The sequence below is a fragment of the Rhinolophus sinicus genome, linkage group LG07 (assembly GCF_036562045.2).
Source record: "Rhinolophus sinicus isolate RSC01 linkage group LG07, ASM3656204v1, whole genome shotgun sequence".
In the NCBI taxonomy this organism is placed as follows: domain Eukaryota; kingdom Metazoa; phylum Chordata; class Mammalia; order Chiroptera; family Rhinolophidae; genus Rhinolophus; species Rhinolophus sinicus.
Genome location: NC_133757.1, coordinates 61,667,156 through 61,693,689, shown reverse-complemented (window position 1 = coordinate 61,693,689; position 26,534 = coordinate 61,667,156). Strand labels below are relative to the sequence as shown.

General features: G+C 33.9%; 1 protein-coding gene across 15 annotated transcripts in view; it reads right to left on the bottom strand.

Moving 5' to 3' along the window:
* Positions 1-26,534, bottom strand: part of SHLD2 (shieldin complex subunit 2) — a 104,733-nt gene that overhangs the window by 11,056 nt on the left and 67,143 nt on the right. For all 15 annotated transcript variants that reach the window (XM_074337216.1, XM_074337221.1, XM_074337226.1 and 12 more), the window contains 3 exons: positions 24,384-24,491; positions 5,818-6,012; positions 5,519-5,653 (listed from right to left, as the gene is read on the bottom strand). In XM_074337216.1, coding sequence (XP_074193317.1) covers positions 5,519-5,653; positions 5,818-6,012; positions 24,384-24,491 — 438 coding nt within the window. The remainder of the gene's footprint in view (positions 1-5,518; positions 5,654-5,817; positions 6,013-24,383; positions 24,492-26,534) is intronic.

The following is a 26,534-nucleotide window of genomic DNA, read 5'->3' as shown; positions in this document are numbered from 1 at the left end:
AAATCACTTAAATATAACTTCCATCACACTAAGGAAGTGGGGTGTAAAGAGACTAAATATGAATGTTGTATTAAGGCAATAGGACAAGGATGCTAGACATAATTTTAATAAGAATTTTTTCTAAAGATTTCTCGGTCTCCTAAACAGTCATAATTTATTATAATCAACTGCTTCTCAGAGTAGCAAATTCTCATTTTGGTATCTACAGGCAAAGATTTTTTTTAATAATAGGGACACAGAAATGGACACGTCTGCCATAATCAATATCTCTCATTGATTTTCAACACCTTAGTTTTCTTATTTAGCTAATTTTTCCAGAACAAAGGATGCATTTAGATATAGTTGCACCTATTTTTAATTCCCTCAGTAATAATTCTACTTCTTAAAACCACTAGCATAGTCCTTCTTGCCAAATATTCTATATTAATAAATACTAATATTAATACTTCTATATTCTATATTAAGTCATATTCTAGATTAATAAATTCTACATTACAACTTTAATGTTCTATTACTATATAAATTAATAAATTCTTTATTAATAAATTTGTCCTATATTAATAAATTCAATATTAAAACTACAATAAAACAGGTCTCTTAGCACTAAGTGTTCTAATAACAGCTGTCTTTTTAGTTTTCCACTTACTTCAGATCATAATCTAATTCACACACCCCACCTGCTTCCTTAGTTTCTTTCATTTGACAGTTTTGTGTGTGGAGACTCTTAGAACAAGTCAGTAAATCCATATAAATAGAGCATCATTAGAAAAACCAAATTGTATATATTCCAAGTTGTTGCTTAAAACTAGTCACTATTTTTAAAGTAGCTTTGTCTTATTACAAAATACATCCTTAGAAATCACAGATAAGCTAAGTAAATAAATAGTAACCATAATTTCAGCACCCCCAAAATAAACAGTTAACACTTGTTTTCAATTTGTTTCATTTTTACTTAATATGTCAAATATATCTTTACATGTCATTAAGTATTATTTTACATTATTTTATAATATGCATAATATGCCATTGCACAGCTAGACCAAAATCGTAAAAATTATTACAGCAATCCTCTATTTTGGAGCACGTTGGCTGGTTCTCAGGTTTTCACTATTATAAACAGTACCGTGATAATTGTATTTTTAGCTACATCTTTATGCATAGCCATGACGAATAAGTATAATTATTAGGCCAAAGGTATTACAAATGCTAAGGCTTTCATAGCATCAATTGTCCTCAAGAAGTTTTTTGCCAGTTTACATTTTCAATAGTTTATGAGAATGACTAGTTCCCCATATCCTCTCTGTAATTTCTTAGGAGAGAAATTATCTATCATCATTTTATTTGTATGTCTTTAATTACTAGTAGGAGTAGTTTTTCTTATATTTTTTAGCCATTTTTGTTTCTTATTTGGGACTTTCCTGTTCATATCTGTTGCTTATTTAGCATTACAGATATGTCTTTTGCTCATTGCATTATTTTCTAAAAAAATGCATTTTTTTTCTGTTTTTTTCACTTGTCTTTTAAATCTGTATATGGTGATTTTTATGTATAGTATAGTTTCTGTTGCTGTATTTTATTTAACCTACTAACTTTGGATTCCAATAAGTTTGCTAGTTTTTTTTCCAACTACTTATTGTTTCTTTTTTAAAAAATGTATTTGAATCAATGGATCTGGAATTTATTTTGGCACAAATATAAAATATTAATTTAATTTAATTCTATTTTTTCTCAAATTGTTAGCTAGATATTCCAGACATTACCTACCTTTTTTTTTCCAAAAGGAAAAAGGTTTCCTTTTATTTTTTAATTATAAGATAAAATATGTTCATTGTGAAATATTTAGACAGTAAAAGAGTAAGGAAGTAATAGGTGAAGTAAGATTGGTCATATTTTAATAAGCTGGATAATGGTATTTTAGTTCATTATATTATTATCTCTATATACCAGGGATGCCAAAAAATGTATACACATGACTTGTATTCATCTTTTGTTACCAGTATATATTGAGTATTACAATTTTAATAGTTTTTTTTCCTTTCTTATAATGTGTATACATGTTTAAATTTTTTCATAAAATATTTAAAAAGTAAATGCAGTTTTCACACATGCTTAAAATTCAAACTAAAAGTAAAGAAAAAATAAAAGCCACATAAAACTACCATACAGAGATAGCCATTGCTAGCATTTTAGCATCTATAGCTCCAGATTTTAAAATGTACATACATACTTATATATCCACTTTTATTACAATGGATCCTAGTGTACATGAAGTTCTATAATTTTTTTATACTAAATAAGACATCACACACGTCTCTCTGGGCTAGTGAGCACACATATCTTTGGTACTGAATACCTTTTGTGTGGCCACCCAGACTACAAATGCCCCCATAACTGTTCCCTCACCCTCCGAAATAAGCTCAGGCATTCCTATTTGTACTTTTGAACCCTGTCCTTCAGGCCACAGATGATTCAATCAAATTCCATCTGAGCAGTAAGATTTTCTTTGCAGGGAAATGGGACTGGTCTCTTAAAGAAAAAAAAGTAAAAGGGGCGGCCGGTTAGCTCAGTTGGTTACAGAACAGTGCTCTTAAGGTTGCCGGTTCAATCCCCACATGGGCCACTGTGAGCTGCACACTCCACAACTAGACTGAAGCAACTACTTGACTTGGAGCTGATGGGTCCTGGAAAAACACACTTAAATAAATGAAAGTTTAAAAAAAGTAAAATCAGGATCTACAGAGTAACTATCTGCTTTTCACATGGTGGAGAAGCAGAGAAAGTCTGCACAGAGTACATAAAGCAGATATATGGAGAAGTTGCCTGCAACCAACAAAGCTTTTCAACGCCTAGTTCCAAGTCCCCCCAAAACCCATAAGCCCTCTTGCCCTATGTACTGTGAGATATTCCTGCATACTTCAAATACAGCCACCTTCATTGTTTAAGTTAACCAGAGTAGAGTTCTAGTTCTAACTACAAGCCTCAGTGACCAAGTTTAAATATAATTTCTTAATACATCCCAAGGATTGCAAAACTTCATGTACATGCATTTTTTACTTCCTCATTTTTTTCTTATCATTTGATACAAGCAAAGTTATTTCCTCCTCAAACTTTAGTCTTTTACTCCTTAAAGATGGGGATTTGGAATGGTTGTCTGATCTGTACTTTACTCTTCATTCATTCACTAATTCATAAAGAAAACATTTACCAGGGCAGACACAGTAACAGTGTGATTGGGACACAATGGTAAACAAGCTAGTGAGGGTGCTTGTACACACAGAACTTACAATCTACTGAGAAAATTAGTTAATTATCAAGCAAGCAAATAGCCAGATAATCTCAGTTGTGTTAAGTGGCACGAATGGAATACAAAGAGTGATCTGACAGAGAGTGGTCATGTATACACATGTGTGAGGCCTCCCTGAGGATGTGAAATTGGAGCTGAAAGATAAAGGAACCATGCATGTGAGAGACTTGGAGGAAAAAGCACTCCAGGCAGAAGAAACATGTAAATTCAAGGTGATGAGGCAGGAAAAGGACTGGCACGTTCAAGTACCAGAAAGAAGTCGTGTACAGGTCAGGCTAGGAAGTCTGAGGGAGAGTGGTATTGAGACAATTTGTGATACATTTCTGTGTTTGAATCACGAATTAGGGTGTGAATGGATTTCAAATCTCCACGCAGACATAATTATGATTGTGCATGAAAATCACTGCAGTGTCGGGATTATTTGCATTTATTCTGTGTTTAATGAGTAATGTCATGAGAGTACTTTATTATAATTTATTTTTTAAATATTAGACTTCTATGAAATAATTTCAGGAGGATATTGCACGGAATGGCATTTAGTTCTGAATAGCTTATTTTATGCATACCCAATTATTCTTAAGAAGTATAATTTAGGTTCCTAGTATAGTCTCATTAGGACCTAAATTGTAACCAAAGCTTGCCACATATGAGGCACACCGAACGTGAACTTGGAATTATTCTTCCCAAAAACATCAACTCTGTTATCTCCAGTATTCAGTAATAACTGCTTGATAATCATTTCTGATTGTATCACCTAAATGTGAGTTGTGGTTTTTTTATCCTTGGGAACAAATAAAAGCAGTGTCCAGTATAAAGGTCAATAGAGAATGCTTCAAGAAATACCAAATGAATAGCTAGAATGCTACCAATTTCTGAAAGTAGAAATCACTTACTCAGATCACTATTAAAAATTGGTATTGTCCCATTTTAAAAAGAATAATCTTGAGGTATTGAGGTAGATATTAAAACTTAAAAATGGTGGTTATAAATAAAGTATGCTGAATGAGTGAATGAACAAAGAACAACTACATCTGAATTCCTGGATTCATACATTTTCAATATTAACCTAAAAACCACAGAATAATCTAGAGACAACTATAATTTCTCTTCTATCAACCAAATAACTACTCATTTTAAAAGAATATTCATATTAAGCATGGAGCCATCTGCTTTGCTATAGCTCCATTAGAACCGGAATAATACCTTTGACCTACATTTTGATCAGCATGCACTAGACTCATGCTCCTGGCTATGAAATGTTGGTCAATAATGACCAACATTTAGTCTATCATTGACACATTTGTCAGATTTCTCAACCAAGCAAATATTTACCACTGATCCTAACATAAAAGTCCAAAGTCAGATTTATCTCAAATCCTAGTCACAGACTATTAATGATTAAGAGAGATAATGTGGCAGATCCTATATTTGGGTTAAGTATTTGTAAGTAAAAGTTTGGGAAGAGACATTAACTTTTGGGTAAAAAAGAATAGGTCACACAATCATCTCAATTAATTTAACAGGATAAAGTAAGTCATAAGCTACTAATTAATTAATTATTCTATCTGACTGTTACAACTATAGGATGTCACAATATCAAAAGGAAAATATACTATTTATTGAAATATCAATTCCATTTAATTCAATACATCATAAATTATTAATTTATGCTTTGAAGAAAAATGTAATCACGGGTCGCATTTTCAACATAAACATTCTATGGGTGGCTAATAGCCCATACTTTTTAAATAACTGGAATTATAACCTGGAACTCAGTAATTTACTAAACAGTAACATTGTGACTTGAAAGAATTAATACAACTCCACTATCTGCCTTATAACCAGAGAGAAGTTTATTTATCAGAGTACTTTGGCTGAAAAAAAAATTGTAGAAGCTTCTCCAAAATTAAATTTTTAAAGAACATTATCCGAAAGAGATAAGATCTTCACTAGAAAGGTAAAGTAGTATACCTGGGAATAAATGGAAGCTTTTATTTTGCCACCATCAATCATAGAGAACTTATTAGATTACTGAATTGCTTACTGGAGGTATAAAATTATAATAGAAGAAATCTGCAGAAGAATATTCAATCATGATCACTTATATTTCAAATTTAATCTAATCCTTTAAAATTCTCTTCATCTTAGGTTCATAAGCATTAATCATTTACCCAACTATAAATACGTAGACTAAATGCTTTTTGGTGTATTTACCTTTTTTCCTTTGAAGTTGAGGGTACCAGTCTGCTCCACGACCCCATAATACAAGCACATAATGTTGACCTTGGACCTGTTCCACAGTTACTATAACTTTCCTTTGCTTCTGTCCTCTATAACTATATAATGCCTCTGGAAAAGGAAAAGGAATATTTTAGTTGACATTATTCTATCACATGTGATACCATACTTTAATATCTAATGATTAATACATAACGATAACCAAATGGTACACTAAGAAGGTCTTGTATCTTTGTTTTGTAATCTAAAATTAAAGAGTTGCCCAAAATGATTACCTGTCAGTATAGTGATATCGACAACTCTTAATACTGCATGGACTAATACGTCAGGCTGAAGCTGCTCCAATTTTACAAATTCTATTCCGTTCATTTTCTGAGGCTGCCTCTGAGGAAGATCTCTCAGATAGGAGTGTTTTGAAGCCACATAAGCCAGTAAATCTTGAAGTACAACATCACTAATTACACTGGAATCTAAGAAAGAAACACACACACACATATAAAAGATGACAAAACTATATTTTCTTAACACAGTATTTTCTTAGAATTGTAAAGTTGTAAAGTGTGATTAAAAGTACAACATGATTTTATATCTACAAAACATGTAGCTTATTCTTGAATCAGTTTAGATGCAAAAATAAGCTTGATATTTTTAACCAATAGAAACAGAATCGTTTACCATCACCAAAAAACTTGCCCTGTTCTCTCACTTTTCCATTTTGTTATAAATCATTTTTCTACCAACTAACCAAGACCAATACTTCAGTTATTTTTTGAGTCCTCCATTACCCTGTTATATCCAGTCAGTTCCCTAATCCCTGGAGTCTGATTTGATCACGTCTTCCCCAACTATCCCAACCACTGCCATTCTTCCTCAAGATTCTTAGCATGTCACAGCTGAAATACTCTAGGAATCGCCTAACTGGCTCTTTCTCTCAACTGCCTTATTCTTTCCCATTTCCAAGCCTCTGTCCTCACCATTTTCACTGCTGCAGTGCTGTCACCCTCCTCTCTACCTAACCAAACACTGCACAGAGTAATAACCACTAAAGGCTCCCAGTGGTTTCTCCTTTTATCTCTAACTCTCACTGGCATTTGAGCATGTGATACATTATATTATTTCTCTTGATGATAGATCAGTCATTTAATTCATCAATCATTATCCCATTTAGATGTTTTTGTTTTCCAGTCTCAAATTTTTTTCTAGTTTTTTTGAGATATACTTTACACACAGTAAAATACACACATTTTAAATGTACAAATTGATAAGTTTGGGTATTTTTAAATTTTAATTTCCCTGAAGGAAAGGGAGGTATGTTTGAATGTGTGATTGATTGTTGATCCAATAAGATCTCAGCAAAAAACACTTTGTAGAAAAGTACTTTTTAGAAAGCAGAGACTATTAACCATTTTCAGTAGAAAAAAGTAAATGACTCTTCTTTCCTCCTCTCAGTAACATTCTCATCCTGATGTATTTCTTATACCACACTAAGGCCTCATTTTTCACTCACTCAGCAGTAGACCATCCACTATATGACTGGCATTACATCAGGTACTAAGGATACAAAGACATATCATGTCACCATCCAACACTGAAGGGATTATCAACCTGGAGACAGTAAATAACAAGCACTGGGCTCAAAGCATAAGAGGCATATGTGAGCATTCCTAAGAACACACAGAAAGAACTGCCCGGGGAAGCTAGAAGAGGCTTTGAGGGAATATTTGAGCTGCGTTTTGCAAAAATGTCTAATCAAAGATTTCCAGGTAGTAATTAGGGATGGGGAATATAGCATTTCCAGGTAAATAGAAGGGGTCTGCAATTCTTTTTACACACCATAGATGCTTTTGGTAGTCTGATGAAACATGTACACCCATTGTTAGAATAGAATTTTTATACCAGCTTTATTGAGCTATAATTCACATACATAAAATTCACCCTTTTAAAGTTTACAATTCAGTGTTTTTTAGTTTACAAAGTTGTGCAACTATTACCATTATTTAATTTTAGAATATTTTTATTACAGAATAATGTTTTACATGCATAAATGAAATATTAGTAAGATCACAAAACCAATTAATGGAAATATAGCAATCAAACTATTTTTAAACTGAGATAATATATGTGTCTCATTACCACATTAAATAACAAGATATAGCAGAATATATAGTAACTATTGCAATTTCAAAGTATGCCAGAGTATCATGGACATAATTCAAGTTATCTTCAACAACTGTAATGTGATATGAAAATCTTTGTGCTTTCCATTGGTGACCAAGTCACAAGTACTGCTAATATTACTGTGGATTGCTGCCTTATTCATAATGCAATTAGTGAAAATAAAGATGTAATGTCTTCCCATCCAAGTTTATGGACCCTTTAATGTAGAGGAATCAATTTTCATAGAAGAGAGACTACGAAGAACATTTAGGAGGCTAATGACCATCCAGAAGGCGATGAAGGAGCATTGGAACCAGACAAGACTGCATGAAGGGGAAAAAAGTTATAGATGTGTGAAATAGCTCAGAGGTAGAACCCAAGAAACACTCAGAGATGGAGGGTGAAGAAAAGATGAAAGATGACATCAAGATTTCTAGTACACCTGAGTGGATGGATTAAAACAAAGATTTTAGAGCTTCTAAAACCTGATACATAAAATCTATTCTAATTAAGATTACTGAATTCCTAAATGAATTTTATAAAATAATGATAACACTAACAAAGATAATGAGCATGAGAGAAAAGAATCAAGAGTATGAAAGATGAATGAGAGAAGGAGGGAAGAATAGAGATAAGGAGATCATTTAGATTACAGCAAAACCCAACCCCAAGTATCTCCTTCCACAGCTCCAATTTATTCACCAGACCTCCTGATTCTTCTTTCACAATATTTCCAGCACATCTGGAATCGGAAGAGCTGGGTTCAGATTCTGACTCTGTAAATAATGAGTTCTGTGAACTTGTACATTAATTTCTCTTGGCTTTATTCTTTGTCTACAATATGGAGCTTTTGGGGGGGTACTCCTGATATAAAATTATTTTCTTATCCCTGCTTCATGAAAATTAATATGGAAATATCTGATTACAGTTGTACCTCGGTTTTCAAACATCTCTGTTGACAAACATTTTAGTCTACAAACGCCATAAATTTTATTTATCTATGGTATCATTAGATAGCAAAATTCATGCTAAATTTTCAGTTTTAGGAGTTGATTTTAAAGGTCTGGAACTGTTTAATACATTTTGCATTACTTTCTATGGGGAAACCACACCTCAGTTTTCAACGTTTCATAACTCGAAGGTCTTCCGGAACGGATTACATTCGAAAACCGAGGTACCACTGTATTTAGATTCCAAATAGTCTATTTCATGAATCACTCTGCTAACCTTTGATTTATATATTTTATTTAATTTGATATTTAAAATAAATTTATATCCTATCACATTATCAGGACTAGGTTTGTAAAATATGTAATACCTCACTATAATGAGAAAAGAACAAAAGTCTCTTCAAAAGTACAATATATTGATCAAAAGTAAGAATGCTCTCGACATGTAATTATTTGCAAAAGAAAACCATAAGCTAACCAAACTGATTTATTCTTTCACTAGAAAAACAATTGCAGTGTTCTCAAAGTATCAACTGATAACCATTTGCCTAAATCAATTTGCCTACAGCCAAAAAGCCTGAGAATATACTTTATTTAGCTAACCTGTGAAAAACAAGGCAACATAAATTCCTATGTAAATATAAAAACAAAGTCTTTGAAGTAACCTCTAAAAGTTACCTAATTATAATTAGTTCAAGGTTTTCTATTGTTCTACAAAAACCTTAAGCTCCCCCGGGGTTCCACTGTCTATTTCCCACCAGAATTAGGTCCTAAGATTTTTATGAAACTACTAAACTAGATCAGCTTTACTTGAATCTAGATTGGCCTTAAAATCAGAGCTATCTACTCCTATCTCCCAAATCCCTTGCAAAATATTGGCATACTATGTTATTTTCATTATTTCAAAACATTCTTTACCCTTCCATTGTATTAACATCTGTAAAATGTGACAAATTTTAATTAAACACCATTTAGCTCGTAGGAAATATGCTTTCCAAGGTGTGGCAACTTCAAATATTCGTAACAAAAGATTAAACTTAAGTCTTTTAAAGAAATCCCCAAAATAAAAATTTACTGCCTTAAAATCAACTGGCCCAAAGCATACTGTTTTTAATTATTATAAGTTCATACTAAATACTGATTGATATCTGATAGGGCAAAATATTCCTCCCTGCTCCTCTTTTTCAAAAATGCCCTGGCTGTTTTTGTCCTTTTATTCTTCCATATATCAGAATAATCTTATCAATTTCATACAAATCATATTGGGACTTTGATTGGATTTGCACTGAATTTATAGATAACTTGGGGAGAATCACAATGCTAAATCTTCCAAGCAATTCATAAAGTGTATGTTTATTTAATTCTTTAATTTCTCTTAATTAAATTTTTTTCCTTTAATAGTAAAACTGTTAAATTTATTACTAGATAATGTCTTATTATCACATGATAATATTGTAAATGGTGTCTCCTCTTTGTTGTTCCACTCTAGAAATGCAACTGACTTGTGTGTATTAATCTTATGCCCAGCCACCTTGCTAAACATTCCCATTATTTCTAATAATTTGCTTGAGTTTTTAGAGAAGAAAGATCCTATGTAAACCCCCATGTCATCTATAAATAATGACAGCTTTGTTCTTTTTTTCCAATCTTTTTGGAAATTTCCTTTTCCACATTTTATCTCACTGGTTAGTATCTCCGATACAATGCTGAATAAAAGTAGTAAGAGGAGCACCCTCGTCTCATTCCTATTTTTATAAGGAATGTTCCTAATATTTCTCCGATTAGGATGACATTTGCACTGGGTTTCTTAAAGACACTCTTTATGAAGTTACAATAAATTTCTTTGTATTCCTAATGAATGGGTGTTGAATTTTATTTTTAAAAGCTTTCTTTGTATGTATTGAGATGACGATATACAGCTTTTTTTAAACTTGTGTTTAAGCTAATGTTAGACTTACAAAAAAGTTGCAGAATAGTAGAATTTCCTTATGTTCCTCTCATAGAGAGCATCATAAATAACCATAGAATGTGAGCATAGAATGTGCTTCTAATGTGAGCATCTAATGTGCTTCTAATGTGAGCATCTTAAATAACCATAGAATAATTATCATGAAGAAGAAATTAATGCTGGTTAAATATGAACTAAACTTAGATATTATTCATATTTTACCAATTTTCCCACTAATCGCCTTCTTCTGCCTCAGATCCTATCCAGGACTCTACATTACATTTTAGTTATTTTTCTTTCATCTCCTCCAGTCAGTAACAATTCATCAGTCTTTCTTACCTTTTATGAGCTTGACAGTTGTGAAGAGTATTGATCAATTATTTTATATAATGTCCCTCCATCTGGGGTTCTCCATTGTTTTCTCATGACTGGAATGAGCTAATGCATTTTTGGCAAGAATACCACAAAAATTATTCTGCGTCCTTCTCAATGCATCATAGCAAGGGATTCATGATATCAATATATCTTATTACTGATGATATTTACCTTACTCATTCAGTTAAATAGGTTTCTGCCAAGTTTCTTCACTGTAAAATTATTTTCTCCTTGTAAGCTGATAACGTCCTGGGGAGATACTTTGAGACTATGCCATGCTATTTCTCCTCAAACTTTCACCTACTAATTTTAGTATCTATTAGTGGATCCTTGTCTGCACTATTTATTACTGTGATGTCTGCCTAATGGTAATTCTCTACTTTTCTCTTTCCTCTCACATTTATTCACTGCAACTCCATTCAGAGGAATGCAATCTTATGTATATATACGTATGTATGTATGTATTTAGTCAATTAGTTGAATATTTATCTATATCAATATGGATCCATAAATATCTTATTCTACAGTTTATAATCCAATATTATCATTATTTATTTATTTATTGCTTAAATTGCCCCAACTTGGGCCAGTAGATGCCTTCGTGTATGCTCTCCTATTTTTTCAATAGCCTTCACCACCAGAAGTTCCAGACTCACATTGTATCTTCCGTCCCAGTCCTACAATCAACCACTTCTGGCAGTGTTGGTTCCTTTTATTACAGAATACTGTTTACAGACCAAGACCTGGGTACTAGGTATGCTCATGTTACTGAGGTGTCACTGCTCCTGTGCCCTTCAGCAGACAGAGATAGGAAATATACATACATATATTAGCCCACCCATACATACATAGCTATATCTCTTTATCTTTTTGTGTATCCATCTATCTATATATTGAAAACTGTAAGTTTTTAACAACTACCTCTGGCTCCAAAACAAAAGTTTCTTTTTAACCTTCTCTCTTTATTTATAATTTCTTTCTATAACAGTGAGAAGAAACCCAATTCTCATTATCTACAATTTACTTACTTACTTGTTCAATACATAGACCTGTTGCTAACCCGTTCCACTTTGAGAAATACTTTTACTAACTAGATTACAGCATCCACGTACAGTCCTTTTTGTCTTTAGCTTTGTAGAATCCAGTCAACATACTGTTTTCCATGGTTACTTAGGTTTGTTCTTTTCTTCCCCTCACTTTTCGGTGTAGTGGTTTTTTTAATTTGTAATACTGTTAGGTTCATTTGTTGTTTGTATTCCATTTTGGGTTCCCCCCCTCTACCACATTCTAGATGGTTTCAATTGTTTATTTGTGGGGTATGTGAAATATTACTATGGTTTTATGAGCCAGCACTCTACACAAAGATACACTCAGAGAAGTGTCACTGCCTCTTCATCAATGCTACCTTATTTCCACTCCCTTCTTTCTATACTTTCCCCACCTGCTCCTGTAGGTAACCAGTCTCCTTAGTTTCTGGCTTATCCTTCCTGCTGTTTTTATTTTTTGCACAAATGAGATATACATGTATTTTCTTATTCCTCTCTTCTTTCTTACATGCAGGATAGCATACTATATATACTTTTTTGAGCTTTGTGCTTTTCACTTAACAGTATGTCCTAGAAATCACTTCATAGAGCTCTTTTTTCATTTTTTTATAGCTTTGCAGTATTCCACTATGTGAACATACCATAATTTAGTCAAACATTCTGCTCAGATTTTTCCCAATGTCTTGCAATTACAAACAATACTGCAATGAATAAACTTGTGCATATGTATTTCATATTGTCGCAGTTATGTATTCAAGATAGATTCCTAAAAGTAGGTTTGCTGGGTTGAAAGCTAAGAACATATGTAATTTTGGGGGTATTGCCCATATACCCTTCAGAAGGGTTGTAGCAATTTGGATTCCCATCAGCAATGTATAAGAGGGCCTATTTCCCCACATCGTCACCAACAGAATGTGTTGTACTATTTTTTAATTTTTGCCAATCTAATAGGTGGAAAATGATATCTCTGTGTAGTTTTAATTTGAATTTCTCATGTCTTTTTTCCATCAGGTCCTTTCTGCTTTAATTTTTTAAGAGTTCTCTATATATTAGGAATATTAGCTTTTTGTTAAGGTGTACATTGCAAATATTCTCTCCAAGTTTACCAGTTGTCTTTTGATTTTGTTTATGGTGTTTTGGTCATTCAAAATTTTATTTTTCTGTAGTCAAATTTATCAGTCTTGTTTTTTACTGCCTCTGGATTCTGAGTAATAGAAAGAAAGCCTTTCCCTACACCAAGATTAAAGAGGAATTCATCCATTTCTCTTTAGTAGTTGTAAGGTTTTATTTTTTACATTTAGATTCTGAATACATTTGGAGTTTATTCTTCTATTTGTTGTGAGATATGGATCTAATTTTGTCTTTTTCTAAATGGCTACTCAGTTGCCAGAACACTATTCATTAAAAAGTTAAACTTTATTGTGGTGATTTCAGATACCATCTTTGTGATATACCAAATTTTATGAATGTGGGTCTACTTCTGATCTTCCTATTGTGTTCCACTTGTCTATTCATGCACCAGTGTCACACTGATTTCATGATAGAGGCCTTATAGTATGTTTTAATGACTGGTAAGCGTGGTCTCATGGCTTTTGTTTTTCAGTGTTTTCCTAGCTCTTCTTGCATGTTAGTTTTTCCTCATGAATATCAATATCAACTGGTAATATGCCATAACATAGCTTGTTGGTATTTTTATTGAGACTGCATTATATTTATAGATTAACTTATGGAGAACTGATGATCATTATAATGTTGAGTCATCCTATCCAAGAATAGGGAATGTTGTCTTTCCATTTGTTCATGTCTTTATTTTTTTCTGGAATGTTTAAAATTTTCTGCATATTGGTTTTGCACATTTCTTATTATACTGATTCCAAAGTATCTTCTTTAGTGGTATTGTGAGTTTTTCCCATTCATTATGCCCTTTGTTTAGTGTTTGTGTATATGAAGGCTATTGATTTTTTTTAACATTAAGTTTTTGTTTGTTTGTTTTTCGTTTTTGTTTTTGTTTATTTTTGTATTAGTTTCAGGTGCACAAGACAAAGTAATACTTAGACGTTTATCATTTATATCCCTCACACTGTGTGAACCCCTCTGGGGAGAGGGGTTAAACTATCCACTATCCCTCTGACATCGCACACAGCCATTACATTTCCACTGTCTCTATTCGTAATGCTGTACTCCGCTTCTTGTAAGTATATACATACATATATATATACATATATGTATGTGTGTGTGTGTGTGTGTGTGTGTGTGTGTATATATATATATATATATATATATATATATATATATATATATATATCATAGTTGGCATTCATTATTGTTCAATTCAGGTGTACAGTGCAGTGATCAGGTATCTACATCTTCCCTGAGGTGGTTTCCCTAATGAGACCACCTCCATCGGATACCCTACAAGATCTTTACATTATTGATTACATTCCCCAAGTTAATTTTCAAAACCCCGTGCCATCTTGTGGTTACCGACTGTTTTCTAATCCCCTCACCTTCTCCCTTATCCCCACTCCCCTGTCCATCTAGCAACCCTCAGCTTTTCCTCTATATCTCCAAAACTGTTTCTGATTAGATCATTCACTTATTCTTTTCTTTAGATTCCTCATATAAGTGAGATCATATGGTATTTGTCTTTCTCCGTCTGACTTATTTCACTTAACATAATGTTCTCTAGGTCCATCCACGTTGTTGCAGATGGTTAGATTTCTTTCTTCTTTATGGCTGCGTAACACTCCATTGTATAAATGTACCACAGTTTCTTAATCCAACCATCTACCGATGGGGATTTCGGTTGTTTCCATGTCTTGGCTATTGTGTATAGTGCTGCAATAAACATAGGAGTGCATAAAGATTTTTGAATTGGAGTTTTGGATTTCTCTGGATAGATACCTAGGAGTAGAATTGCTAGATCATAAGGTAGTTCCATTTTCAGATTTTTGAGATACCTCCATACTGTTTTCCATAGTGGCTGCACCAATCTGCAATCCCACCAACAGTGCACAAGCGTTCCCTTTTCTCCACATCCGTGCCAGCACTTGTTGTTTATTGATTTATTGATGATAGCCATTTTGACTGGGTCGCGAGGTGGTATCTCATTGTGGTTTTTATTTGCATTTCTCTGATGGTTAGTGAGATTGAGTATTTCTTCATGTCTGTTTGCCATCTGTATGTCCTTTTTAGAAAAATGTCTCTTCATGTCCTCTGCCGATTTTTCAATTGGGTTGTTTGTTTTTTTGGAGTTGAGAGAGTTTTTTATAAATTTGTGATATTAAACCCTTATCAGATATATCATTGGCAAATATCTTTTCCCATTCAGTAGGATCCCTTTTTGTTTCATTGATGGTTTCCTTTGCTGTGAAAAAAACTTTTTAGTTTGATGTAATCCCACATGTTTATTTTTTCTCTTACTTCCCTCGCGCAAAGGGATGTATCAGTAAAAATCTTACTCCAGGTAATGTCTGTGAAGTTTCTTCCTATATTTTCTTCTAGGAATTTTATGGTTTCAGATCTTACATTTAAGTCTTTAAGCCATATTGAATTTATTTTTGTATATGGTGTAAGGAGGTGGTCCAGCTTCATTTTTTTGCATGTGTCTGTCCAGGTTTCTCAGCACCATTTATTGAATAGACTGTCTTTACCCCACCATACATTCTTGTTTCCATTGTCGTAGATTAAATGGCCATATAGGCATGGATTTATTTCTGGACTCTCTATTCTGTTCTATTGATCTATGTGTCTGTTTTTATGCCAGTACCATGCTGTTTTGATTACTGTAGCCTTGTACTATAATTTTATGTCAGGTATTGTTATACCTCCCACTTTGTTCTTATTTCTCAAGATTGCTGAGGCTATCCGGGGTCTTTTATGGGCCCATATAAATTTTAGGATTATATGTTCTATTTCTGTGGAAAACGTCATTGGTAGTTTGACAGGAATTGTGTTGAATATGTATATTGCCTTAGGCAGTATGGACATTTTAACTATATTAATTCTTCCTATCCATGAACATGGTATGTGTTTCCATCTATTTGTATCTTCTTTCATTTCTTTCCTCAGTGTCTCATAATTTTCTGAGTACAGATCTTTACTTCTTTGGTTAAATTTATTCCCAGGTATTTTATAGTCTTTGGAGCAATTGTAAATGGGACTGCTTTTTTAATTTCTCCTTCTGATGTTTTATTATTGGTATATACAAATGTAACTGATTTCTGAATATTAATTTTGTATCCTGCTACTTTACTAAATTCATCTATCAGCTCTAATAGTTTCTTGGTGGAGTCTTTAGGGTTTTCTATATATAGTATCATGTCATCTGCATATAATGACAATGCATTACTTCCTCCTTACCGATTTGGATGCCTTTTATTTATTTTTCTTGTCTGATTGCTGTGGCTAGAACTTCCAGCACTATGTTGAATAGAAGAGGAGAAAGTGGGCAACCTTGCCTTGTTCCTGATCTTAAGGGGAATGGTTTTAGCTTTTCCCCATTGAGTATGATGTTAGCTGTGGGTTTATCATATGTGGCCTTTATTATGTTGAGATATGATCCCTCTATTCCCACTTTCTTAAGGGTTTTTATCATAAATGGCTGCTGGATTTTAGCAAATGCTTTTTCTGCATCTATTGATATGACCATGTAATTTTTATTTTTCATTTTGTTAATGTGGTGTATCACATTAATTGATTTGCGGATGTTGAACCACCCTTGCATACCAAGAATAGATCCCACTTGCTCATGGTGTATGATCTTTTTAATGTATTGCTGAATTCCATTCGCTAATATTTTGTTGAGGATTTTTGCATCTATGTTCGTTAGCGATATCGGCCTGTAGTTTTCTTATTTGTGGTGTCTTTGCCTGATTTTGGGATCACGGTGATAGTGGCTTCGTAAAAAATGTTTGGGAGTCTTCCCTCCTCCTGGATTTTTTGGAAGAACTTGAAGAGAATAGGTGATAGTGCTTTTTTGAACGTTTTGTAAAATTCACCTGTAAAGCCATCTGGTCCAGGGCTTTTGTTTGGTGGGAGATTGTTGATTACTGATTCAATTTCCCTGGTGGTAATCAGTCTATTCAGGTTTTCTGTTTCTTCTTGAGTTAGCCCTGGAAGGTTATACGCCTCTAGAAAATTGTCCATTTCTTCCAGATTGTCAAATTTGTTGGCATATAGTTGCTCATAGTAATTTCTTTAAATTGTTTGTATTTCTGTGGTGTCTGTTGTCACTTCTTTCATTCCTGATTGTATTAATTTGGGTCCTCTCTCTCTTTTTTTTAATGAGTCTGGCTAAAGGTTTGTCAATTTTGTTTATCTTCTCTAAGAACCAACTCTTGGATTCATTGATCTTTTGTATTGTTTTTCTGGTTTCTATTTCATTTATTTCCACTCTGATCTTTATTATCTCCTTCCTTGTACTCCTTTTAGGCTTATTTTGCTGTTCTTTTTCCAGATCCCTTAAGTGTGACGATAAACTGTAGATTAGTGATTTTTGTTGTTTCTTTAGGTAGGCCTGCAATGCTATGAATTTCCCTCTTAGGACTGCTTTCGCGGCATCCCATAGATTTTGGGTCGTTGTATTTTCATTTTCGTTTGTCTCGAGATATCTTTTGATTTCTTCCTTGATCTCCTGTTTGACCCATTCATTATTTAGTAACATATTATTCAGCCTCCATGAATTTGTGTGTCTTCCAGTTTTTTTCCTGTAGTTCATTTCTAATTTCATAGCACTGTGGTCAGAGAAGACACTTGGTATGATTTCAATTTTCTTAAATTTATCAAGACTTGTTTTGTGGCCTAACATATGGTCTATCTTGGAAAATGTTCCATGTGCGCTTGAGAGGAATGTGTATTCTGCAGCTTTGCAGTGAAATGCTCTGAAAATATTGATTAAATCCAAGTGGTGAGTCATTTAAGGCTGTTGTTTCCATATTGATTTTCCGTCTGGAAGACCTGTCCCTTGTTGTCAGAGGTGTGTTGAAGTCCCCTATTATGATAGTGTTACTGTTGATCTCTGTCTTTATGTCAGTCAACATCTGTTTTGTATATTTAGGTGCTCCTATGTTGGGTGCATAGATGTTTACTAGGGTTATGTCCTCTTGTCGGATGGATCCCTTTATTATTATATAGTGCCCCTCTTTGCCTTTTAATATATTCTTCGTTTTAAAGTCTGTTTTGTCAGATATAAGTATTGCAACTCCAGCTTTTTTCTCATTTCCATTTGCATGAAATATCTTACTCCAACCCTTCACTTTCAGCCTGTGTGTGTCTTTTTATCTGAGGTGAGTCTCTTGTATACAGCATATACAAGGGTCTTGCTTTCTTATCCACTCAGCCACCCTATGTCTCTTGATTGAAACATTTAATCCGTTTACATTTAAAGTGATTATTGATAAGTACATAATTATTGCCATTTTTAAATTTGTAGTTAGATTGTTTTCATCTTCTATTTATAGAAGTCCTTTTAGTATTTCTTGCAATGCTGGCTTGGTGGTAATAAATTCCTTTAGCTTATTCTTTTCTGGGAAGCTCTTTATCTCTCCATCAATTTTAAATGATAGCCTTGCTGGGTAAAGCAATCTAGGTTGTAGGCCTTTGTTTTCCATCACTTTGAGTATCTCCTGCCACTCCCTCCGGGCCTTCAATGTTTCTGTAGAAAAGTCATTTGATAGTCTTATGGGAGTTCCCTTGTATGTAACCCTCTGTCTTTCTCTTGCTGCTTTTAGGATTCTCTCTTTGTCTTTAACCTTTGCCATTTTAAGTATAATGTGTCTTGGTGTGAACCTGTTTGGGTTTATCCTGGTTGGAACTCTCTGCACTTCCTGGGCTTGTATGTTGGTTTCCTTCATCAGGTTAGGGGAGTTTTCGGACATTGTTACTTCAAATATGTTCTCGATCCCTTGCTCCCTCTCTTCTCCTTCTGGTATTCCTATGATGCGCATGTTGTTGCACTCGATGTTATCCCATAGGTCTCTTAAACCATCTTCATTGTTTTTTATTCTCTTTTCTTTCTGTTGTTCCGTTTGGGTGATCTCTGCTAATTTGTCTTCTAAATCGCTGATTCGATCTTCTGCTTCATCTAACCTGCTGTTAATTCCTTCAAGTGAGTTCTTTATTTCGGTAATTGTGTTCTTTATTTCTAACTGGTTGTTCATTATGATTTCTACAGCCTTCTTTATGTCATCTCTAAGCTCCTTAAACATTCTTATCATCAGTGTTCTGAACTCTGTCTCTGATAGGTTGGTTACCTCTGTTTCATTTGGTTCCATTTCTGGAGGTTTCTTCTGTTCTTTCATTTGGAACATGTTTCTTTGTTTCCCCATTCTGGCTTGACTCTCTGTGTTTGCTTCAATGTATTAGGTAGATCCCCTAGGGTTCTTAGTTCTTGCTGGGTTATCTTATGTAGTATGTGTCCTTTATATTTGACTTGCACTACTTCGTTCTTCTCCTCTGCATGTGCTCCAAAGGTGACTCTTGTGTTGTGTATATTGTCCTGTTAAAGAAGATCTTTAATTGCTTTTCACTTGTGAGTAGGTGCGGTTAACTCCTAGGCTAACTAGTTTTGAGAGTTGGCTCTGCCCACTGCAGGGTGTTCTGCTGTGTGAGGGTTGACCACTTAAATGTGGTTTGGCCTCTATGGGCTCTTGTGCCTGCAGAGAATTCCCTCTGGGTGTGTCACTTGTAGGTCAAACCCAATAGTACTCTGGTTTGGTCTGGAGTTGGCCTCTGGGTGTGTTGAATCTTGTGCCGCTTAAGCTGGGCCTTTCTTTGTGCAAGTCGCCTCTCTCTCTTCAACTTCAGGACTTAACATTAAGTTTCATGTCCTGTTACTCCAGTGATTTTTTTTTATTGTTTGAATTGGTTTTATCTTCGATTCCTTGGAGTTTTCCAGAGATGTTATCCTAGTATTTGTACATAGAGGTAATTTTCATTCTTCTTCACCCATTTAGATGCTCCTTCTTGTCTAACTGCATTGGTTAATAACTCTAGTATTAGGTTGATGCAAAAGTAATTGCAGTTTTAGCAATTCTTAATCTTTTGAACCGCAATTACTTTTGCACCAACCTAGTATAATGATGAAGAGTAGCAGACATAGTTCACATCCTCATCTTGTTCCTGATTTTAGTGGAAATGCCTCTCATGTTTCTCCATTATATAAGATACTGGCATTAGGACTAAGTATATCTATTTTATAGAGAGAGTATCAATTGTATTGTAACACAGTACTGATACTGCATTTGTAAATATAGAAGCAGAAAGTATCCCTCTATTCCTATTTCCAGGAGTGCTTTTTATAATAAATGGGTGTTGGATTTTGTCAAAGGGTCTCGCAACATCTATTGGAGATAATGATACAATTTTCCCTTAGGTTTATTAATATGGTACATAATATTCATGGATCTTCTAATATTGAACGAGTCTTCCATTTCTGGAATAAATTTCCTTTTGTCATTATTTCCTTAATGTGGTGTTAGGTTTCATTTACTAATATTTTGTTTAGATTTTTTGCATCAATAATCATGTATAATATTGATCTATATTTTTATCTGTAATGCCTTTATTTGGTTTAGGTATCAGGGTTATATTTGCTCTAGAAAAAAAATGAGGAAGTTTCCTTCTTCGATATTCTGGAATGATTCATAGAGCACTGGAACCATCCAAACTTTGAAGGTTGGTATGATTCTCCTGTGAAACTACCTGGGTCTGGCACTTTTTTGTATGATAGTTCCTCAATAATGTTCTCTATTTCTTCTTTAGAAATGCTCTCTTTCAGCTTCTATCTCTAATGGGGTCAATTTTGGCAATCTGTCTTTCCCTAGAAAATTACACATCTAGATTTTTCAAATTTATTTGCATAAAATTCTGAAAAGTAGCTTCTTGGTTTTTAACTTCTTCTGTTTCAACAATTATTTTCTCCTTGTCATTTATTTTGTATATTTGTGCTTTCTCCCTTTTTTATTGATCAAATTAATTATTTTATTCATCTATTTTGTTATTTTTAGAAACAGGATTTTGATTTATTAAGTATATTTATTGTTTTTCAATTCTCATTCTTACTGATTTCTGCTTTTATCTTTATTATTTTATTCCTTGTGATTTCTTTGGTTTACTTTGTTGTTCTTTGGCTAACGTTTAAACATATACTTCTATTATTAGGATGTAGAGTTTAATTTATATCCATAAGATCTACCTTATGCACTATGTTATTTACAAAGTTTATCTCCTTAGTTATATTCTATTAGATCTTGTGCCATTAGAGAAATGCAAATTAAAACTACAATGAGATATCACTCCACACTGATTAGAATAGCTAAAATAATAAATAGGGTAATACCAAATGCTGGCAAGGATGTAGAGAAACTTGAAGATACATTGCTGACAGGAATTTTAAACAATACAGCCATTGTGGAACATAATTTGGAAGTTTCTTATAAAACTAAACATGCATTTACCTTACAACCCAGCAACTGTACTCTTAAATATTTATGCCAAAGAACTGAAAATTTATGTTCATACAAAAACCTATATACAAATTTCATAGCTGCTTTATTCATAACAGCCCATATAGGAAACAACCCAAATGTTATTCAGTAGCTAAATAATTAAACTTTGGTTGAAGGAAAGTACCTCAACATAATAAAGGCCATATACAATGAACCCTCAGCTAATATCATACTTAATGGTGAAAAGCTGAAAGGTTTTCCTCTATGATCAGGAACAAAACAAGGATGCCCCCTCTCACCACTGTTATTCAACATAGTGTTGGAAGTCCTTGCCAGAGCAATCAGTCAAGAGAAAGAAATAAAAAGCATTCAAATTGGGAATGAAGTCACTTTTTGCAGATGACATGATTCTTTATATAGAAAACCCTAAAGACTCCAGCAAAAAACTATTAGAAACAATAAACAAATATAGGATACAAAAATCAATGTACAAATATCCATTACATTCCTATATACTAATGGTGAAATTTCAGAAAAAGAAATTTAAAAATCAATTCCTTTTGCAATTGCAACAAAAAGAATAAAATACCTAGGAATAAACTTAACAAAGGATGTGAAGGACTTACACACTGAAAACTACAGACATTATTAAACAAAATTGAAGAAGACCCAAAGAAATGGAAAGATATTCCATGCTTATGGATTGGAAGAATCCACATAGTTAAAATGACCATATTATCCAAAGCAATATACAGATTTAATGCAATCCCCATCAAAATCCCAATGGTGTTTTTTAAAGAAATATAACAACAACAAAAACAAAAAAACCAACAGATTTGTATGGAATCACAAAAGACCCTGAATAGCCAAAGCAATCCTGAGGGGAAAAAACACAACAGCAGAGGTATCATACCCCCGACTTCAATTTATATTACAAAGTACCAATAATCAAAACAGCATGGTATTGGCAGAAAAATAGACACACACCCCAATGGAATAGAATTAAGAACCCAGAAATAAACCTACATGTGTATGGACACAGGCAGACAATTTTCAACAAAGGAGCCAAAAACACAATGGAAAAAAGAAAGCGTCTTCAATAAATGATGCTGGGAAAATTTGAAAGCCATGTGCAAAAGAATGAAACTAGACGGCTATCTGTCACCCATAAACTCAAAATGGATCAAAGACCTAAATATAAGACCTGAAATAATAAAATACACTTAAAAATACACAGGTACTAAACTTATGGACCTTGGTCTTAGTGAGGATTTTATGAATTTGACCTCAAAGGCAAGGGAAGTAAAAGCAAAAATAAACAAATGGGACTATATCAAACTAAAAAGCTTCTGCACAGCCAATGAAACCGTCAACAAAACAAAGAGGCAACCAACCAAATGGGAGAAGATATTTGCAAACAACTCCTCCGGTAAGGGGCTAATATCCAAAATATATAAAGAACTCACTCATACAACTCAACAACAAAAAACAAACAATCCAAATAAAAAATGGACAGAGGACCTGAACAGACACTTCTCCCAACAAGACATACAATTGGCTAACAGATATATGAAAAGATGCTCAACCTCATTAGCTATAAGGGAAAGCAAATCGAAACCACAATGAGATACCACCTCACACCTGTAAGAATGGCTGTCATCAACAAGACAAGTAATAACAAGTGTTGGAGAGGTTGGAGAGAAAAAGGAACCCTCATACACTGCTGGTGGGAATGTAAATTGATACAATCACTATGGAAGGCGGTTCCAGTGTGCAGGTTCCTCAAAAAATTAAGAATAGACTTACCATACAACCCAGCAATCCCTCTTCTGAGTAGCTACCAAAAAAATCTGAAAACATTTATCCGTAATGATATAAGCACCTCTATGTTCACTGCAGCATTGTTCACGGTGGCCAAGACATGGAAACAACCAAAATGTCCTTCAATAGATGACTGGATGAAGAAGATGTGGTATATATACACAATGGAAAATTACTCGGCCGTAAGATGAAAGGCTGCCATTTGCAACAACATGGATAGATCCTGAGAATATCATGCTAAGCGAAATAAGTCAGACAGAAAATGTCAACAACCATACGATTTCACTCAGATGTGGGATATAAAACTGAAAGCAACAAACGAACAAACAGACAAACAAACAAAAATTCATAGACACAGACAACAGTAGAGTGGTCAGCAGAGGGTAAGGGGGTAGAGGGGTAGAAAAGCATAAAGGGGATCAAATATATGGTGATGGAAGATTTGACTTTGGGTGGTGAACACAGTGCAATATACAGATGAATGGTACATTTGAAACCTATATAATTTTATTAATCAGTCACCCCAATAAATTTAATAAAATTTGAAAAAGAAGCAAAATTGGATGTCATAGAAGGAAAGCAGTTTTTCTTAGCAGTGGTAGATAGAAGAACAAGGATTCAAACTATAACTGCCTGACTATAAGACGCATGCTTTTTTTTTTAATTACCTCAAGGATTCTTAATCAGAGGCTCAGAAATTCCACAAAAGAACTTTGGAAGTCCATGGAACCACTTGGTATTATATGCAAAATTTTGTGTCTATCTACTTAAGTCCATTTTTCTGGAGAAATGGCCCATAGCTTCTTAAAGAAGTCTATGACTCCCCAAAAGGGTAAGAACCACCACTACAGTAACTCTCTAAGAAAAATAAGAAAATGAAACATGAACCCCAATATTTCTTAAAATACATATAATTTACAGTGTAGTTCATTTTTGTAAATGTTATTTTCATTCTTACTAAATAAAATAAAACAATACTCTCCAGCAAACTTGTTTAGAAAACATTCTGTACAATTACCATTTTAACTCTAGCTTTTTTCTAATGTGTATATACTTTAAATACTAAGAAGTTATTGCTTTTAAAATGTGTCTTACATTCTTCAGGCTGGACAGATGAATAACTCCCAAGATTTAATAACTGACTGGTAAATGTTGATTGCAGTATTGTCTCACCAACCCAATGATCTTCGTGAATAGTTACATCTAGAAGGGAAAAAACAAAAGTCTGATCATGCCATAAATTCCTTCACACTGAAAAATGCATGCTTCCTACATATCAGGCAACTAAAATTCAAACATGTTAAATGATCTGCCTAACAGCACAAAATGATAATATAGCAAATCCAAAACCTGAATCTAAGTATGCATGAGTATGTAGGGAAAAATTTTAAAACTGCTTCTATACATTCAAACAATATCAATGTAGAAGCTCACTGCTCCATAGAGAACAGTTTAGTGGCTTTTATTTACATAAGACAGTGTTAGAATGTATATTTCTGATGAAAGGAAATCATTCAGGGCCAAGAAGCAAAATAATGGTTCCAAAGCAGTAGTGCCTAGAGGAGTAAAAATATTTGGCATGCATTTGTCCCTTCTGCTATAAACAGATGAATATAATTAAGGTATTCTTAAAGAACTTTGATAATTTTTCTCTAAATAGCATGGTAATCATCTTCTCTGGATATTAAAAGGGAAAGACTTTAGAGGTAAGGAACACTTTCCAATGGGAGAAGAAAAGTACTGTACGATCTACGAGAGAAGAATCCTTTAGTGGAACTAAACACCCAACAGGCAGAAAGAATCCTAAGTTTAGCAAAAATTAAGACAGAGATTGATCCCAGGCGGGCTATTATCAGTGTAGAAAATGTTAGAGGTATACAGCTATACTAACAGCAGCAAAATAATTTTGAGATAATAAGAAAGAAAAACAAGGATGCATAAATTCCAAGTATTTCCAAATTTATATCCCAGCCCTCTTCTCAGCTTCAAACCCATTTATCCAGAATTGCCTAATGGACATTCCTGACTGGATATTCTATTGGCTCCCCAAACTCAGCATTGCTCAAACCTGCTTTTCTTCTCCTATTACCCATCTCATTTATTGGCACTATGCTGCTAGCCAGGTAAATTAACATGTGAAATCACCCTGAACTTCTGCCTCTCCCTTCCCACCTTTGTCACCAACCTTACCTGCTGACTCTGCCTCCTGACTCCGCCCACAGCCCTGGCACTGCTACTCTTGACATCATGTACTCCCCTCTCTGTTAGCAGGTCCCTCCACACACCTCCAATCCATGTCCCACTATGCTAATGAGGGATTTATCAGGCACATTAATGTGATGTGTTGTTGACTTGCTTATAAAACACCCAGTGGGCTCCTGGCCAAGAGTAGCTAGCACAGCATTCAAGGCTTTTCACAATCTAACTTTCAGAATGCCTGCTCTTCAGAAAAGAACAGATAAGAAATTTCAAGGAGAGCCTTCTGAAAACTAGATTGTAAAACCTATGTCGATTGGTGATGTGTTAATTATTAGTGATAGGGTGCAGGGCAATGGATAGCCCAGCCTTGCCTCCTGGTTCTCTCGCCCACCACTGATAGGCCCAGCTCCTCTTCTGTTTGTTCTTAAACACTGTGGTTTCCCACAGTTACGTTCCAGGTCCTCTTCTCTCTTTAGTCAGTCATCTCCCTTAGACAATCCTTGCTTACAGTATATTTTCGTTCTATTGCTAAAGTATACGAGTAATAGCAAAATGTCATTGTGTTACTGAATGGAACATGACCTGGCATACATTTGTTACATAGAATTTTTCAGTTTGGGGTGTATAATCATCAGGTAGCATGAGATATCCAACACAGAGAAAGAATAATGTACAATTGGACGCTATTAGTTACAATGGAATTTCACCCATAAATGCCTATGTAAATGTAATTTCCACTACTTAATAGGGACAATGGAAAAGTAGATTTCTCTTTTTTCCATAAAGTTTCCATCTGTTCCACACAAACAAAAGAAACTTATTCAGAAATTGGTGAAGTGGATAACTTTTTCCGTAAGGAAATAAGGCAAAACAGAAAAAAAAAATTATATTTATAAACAGGTACTCATAGAAATATTCTAAGTATCCTATAAAAAGAAAATGGTTAAGTGAACTGTAGTAAAGTCACTTAATAGAATGTTACCTAGCCATCAACAACTGTATGGACACCAGGAAAAACACAGAGGTGGCAAGGCTGAGTTTCCATCT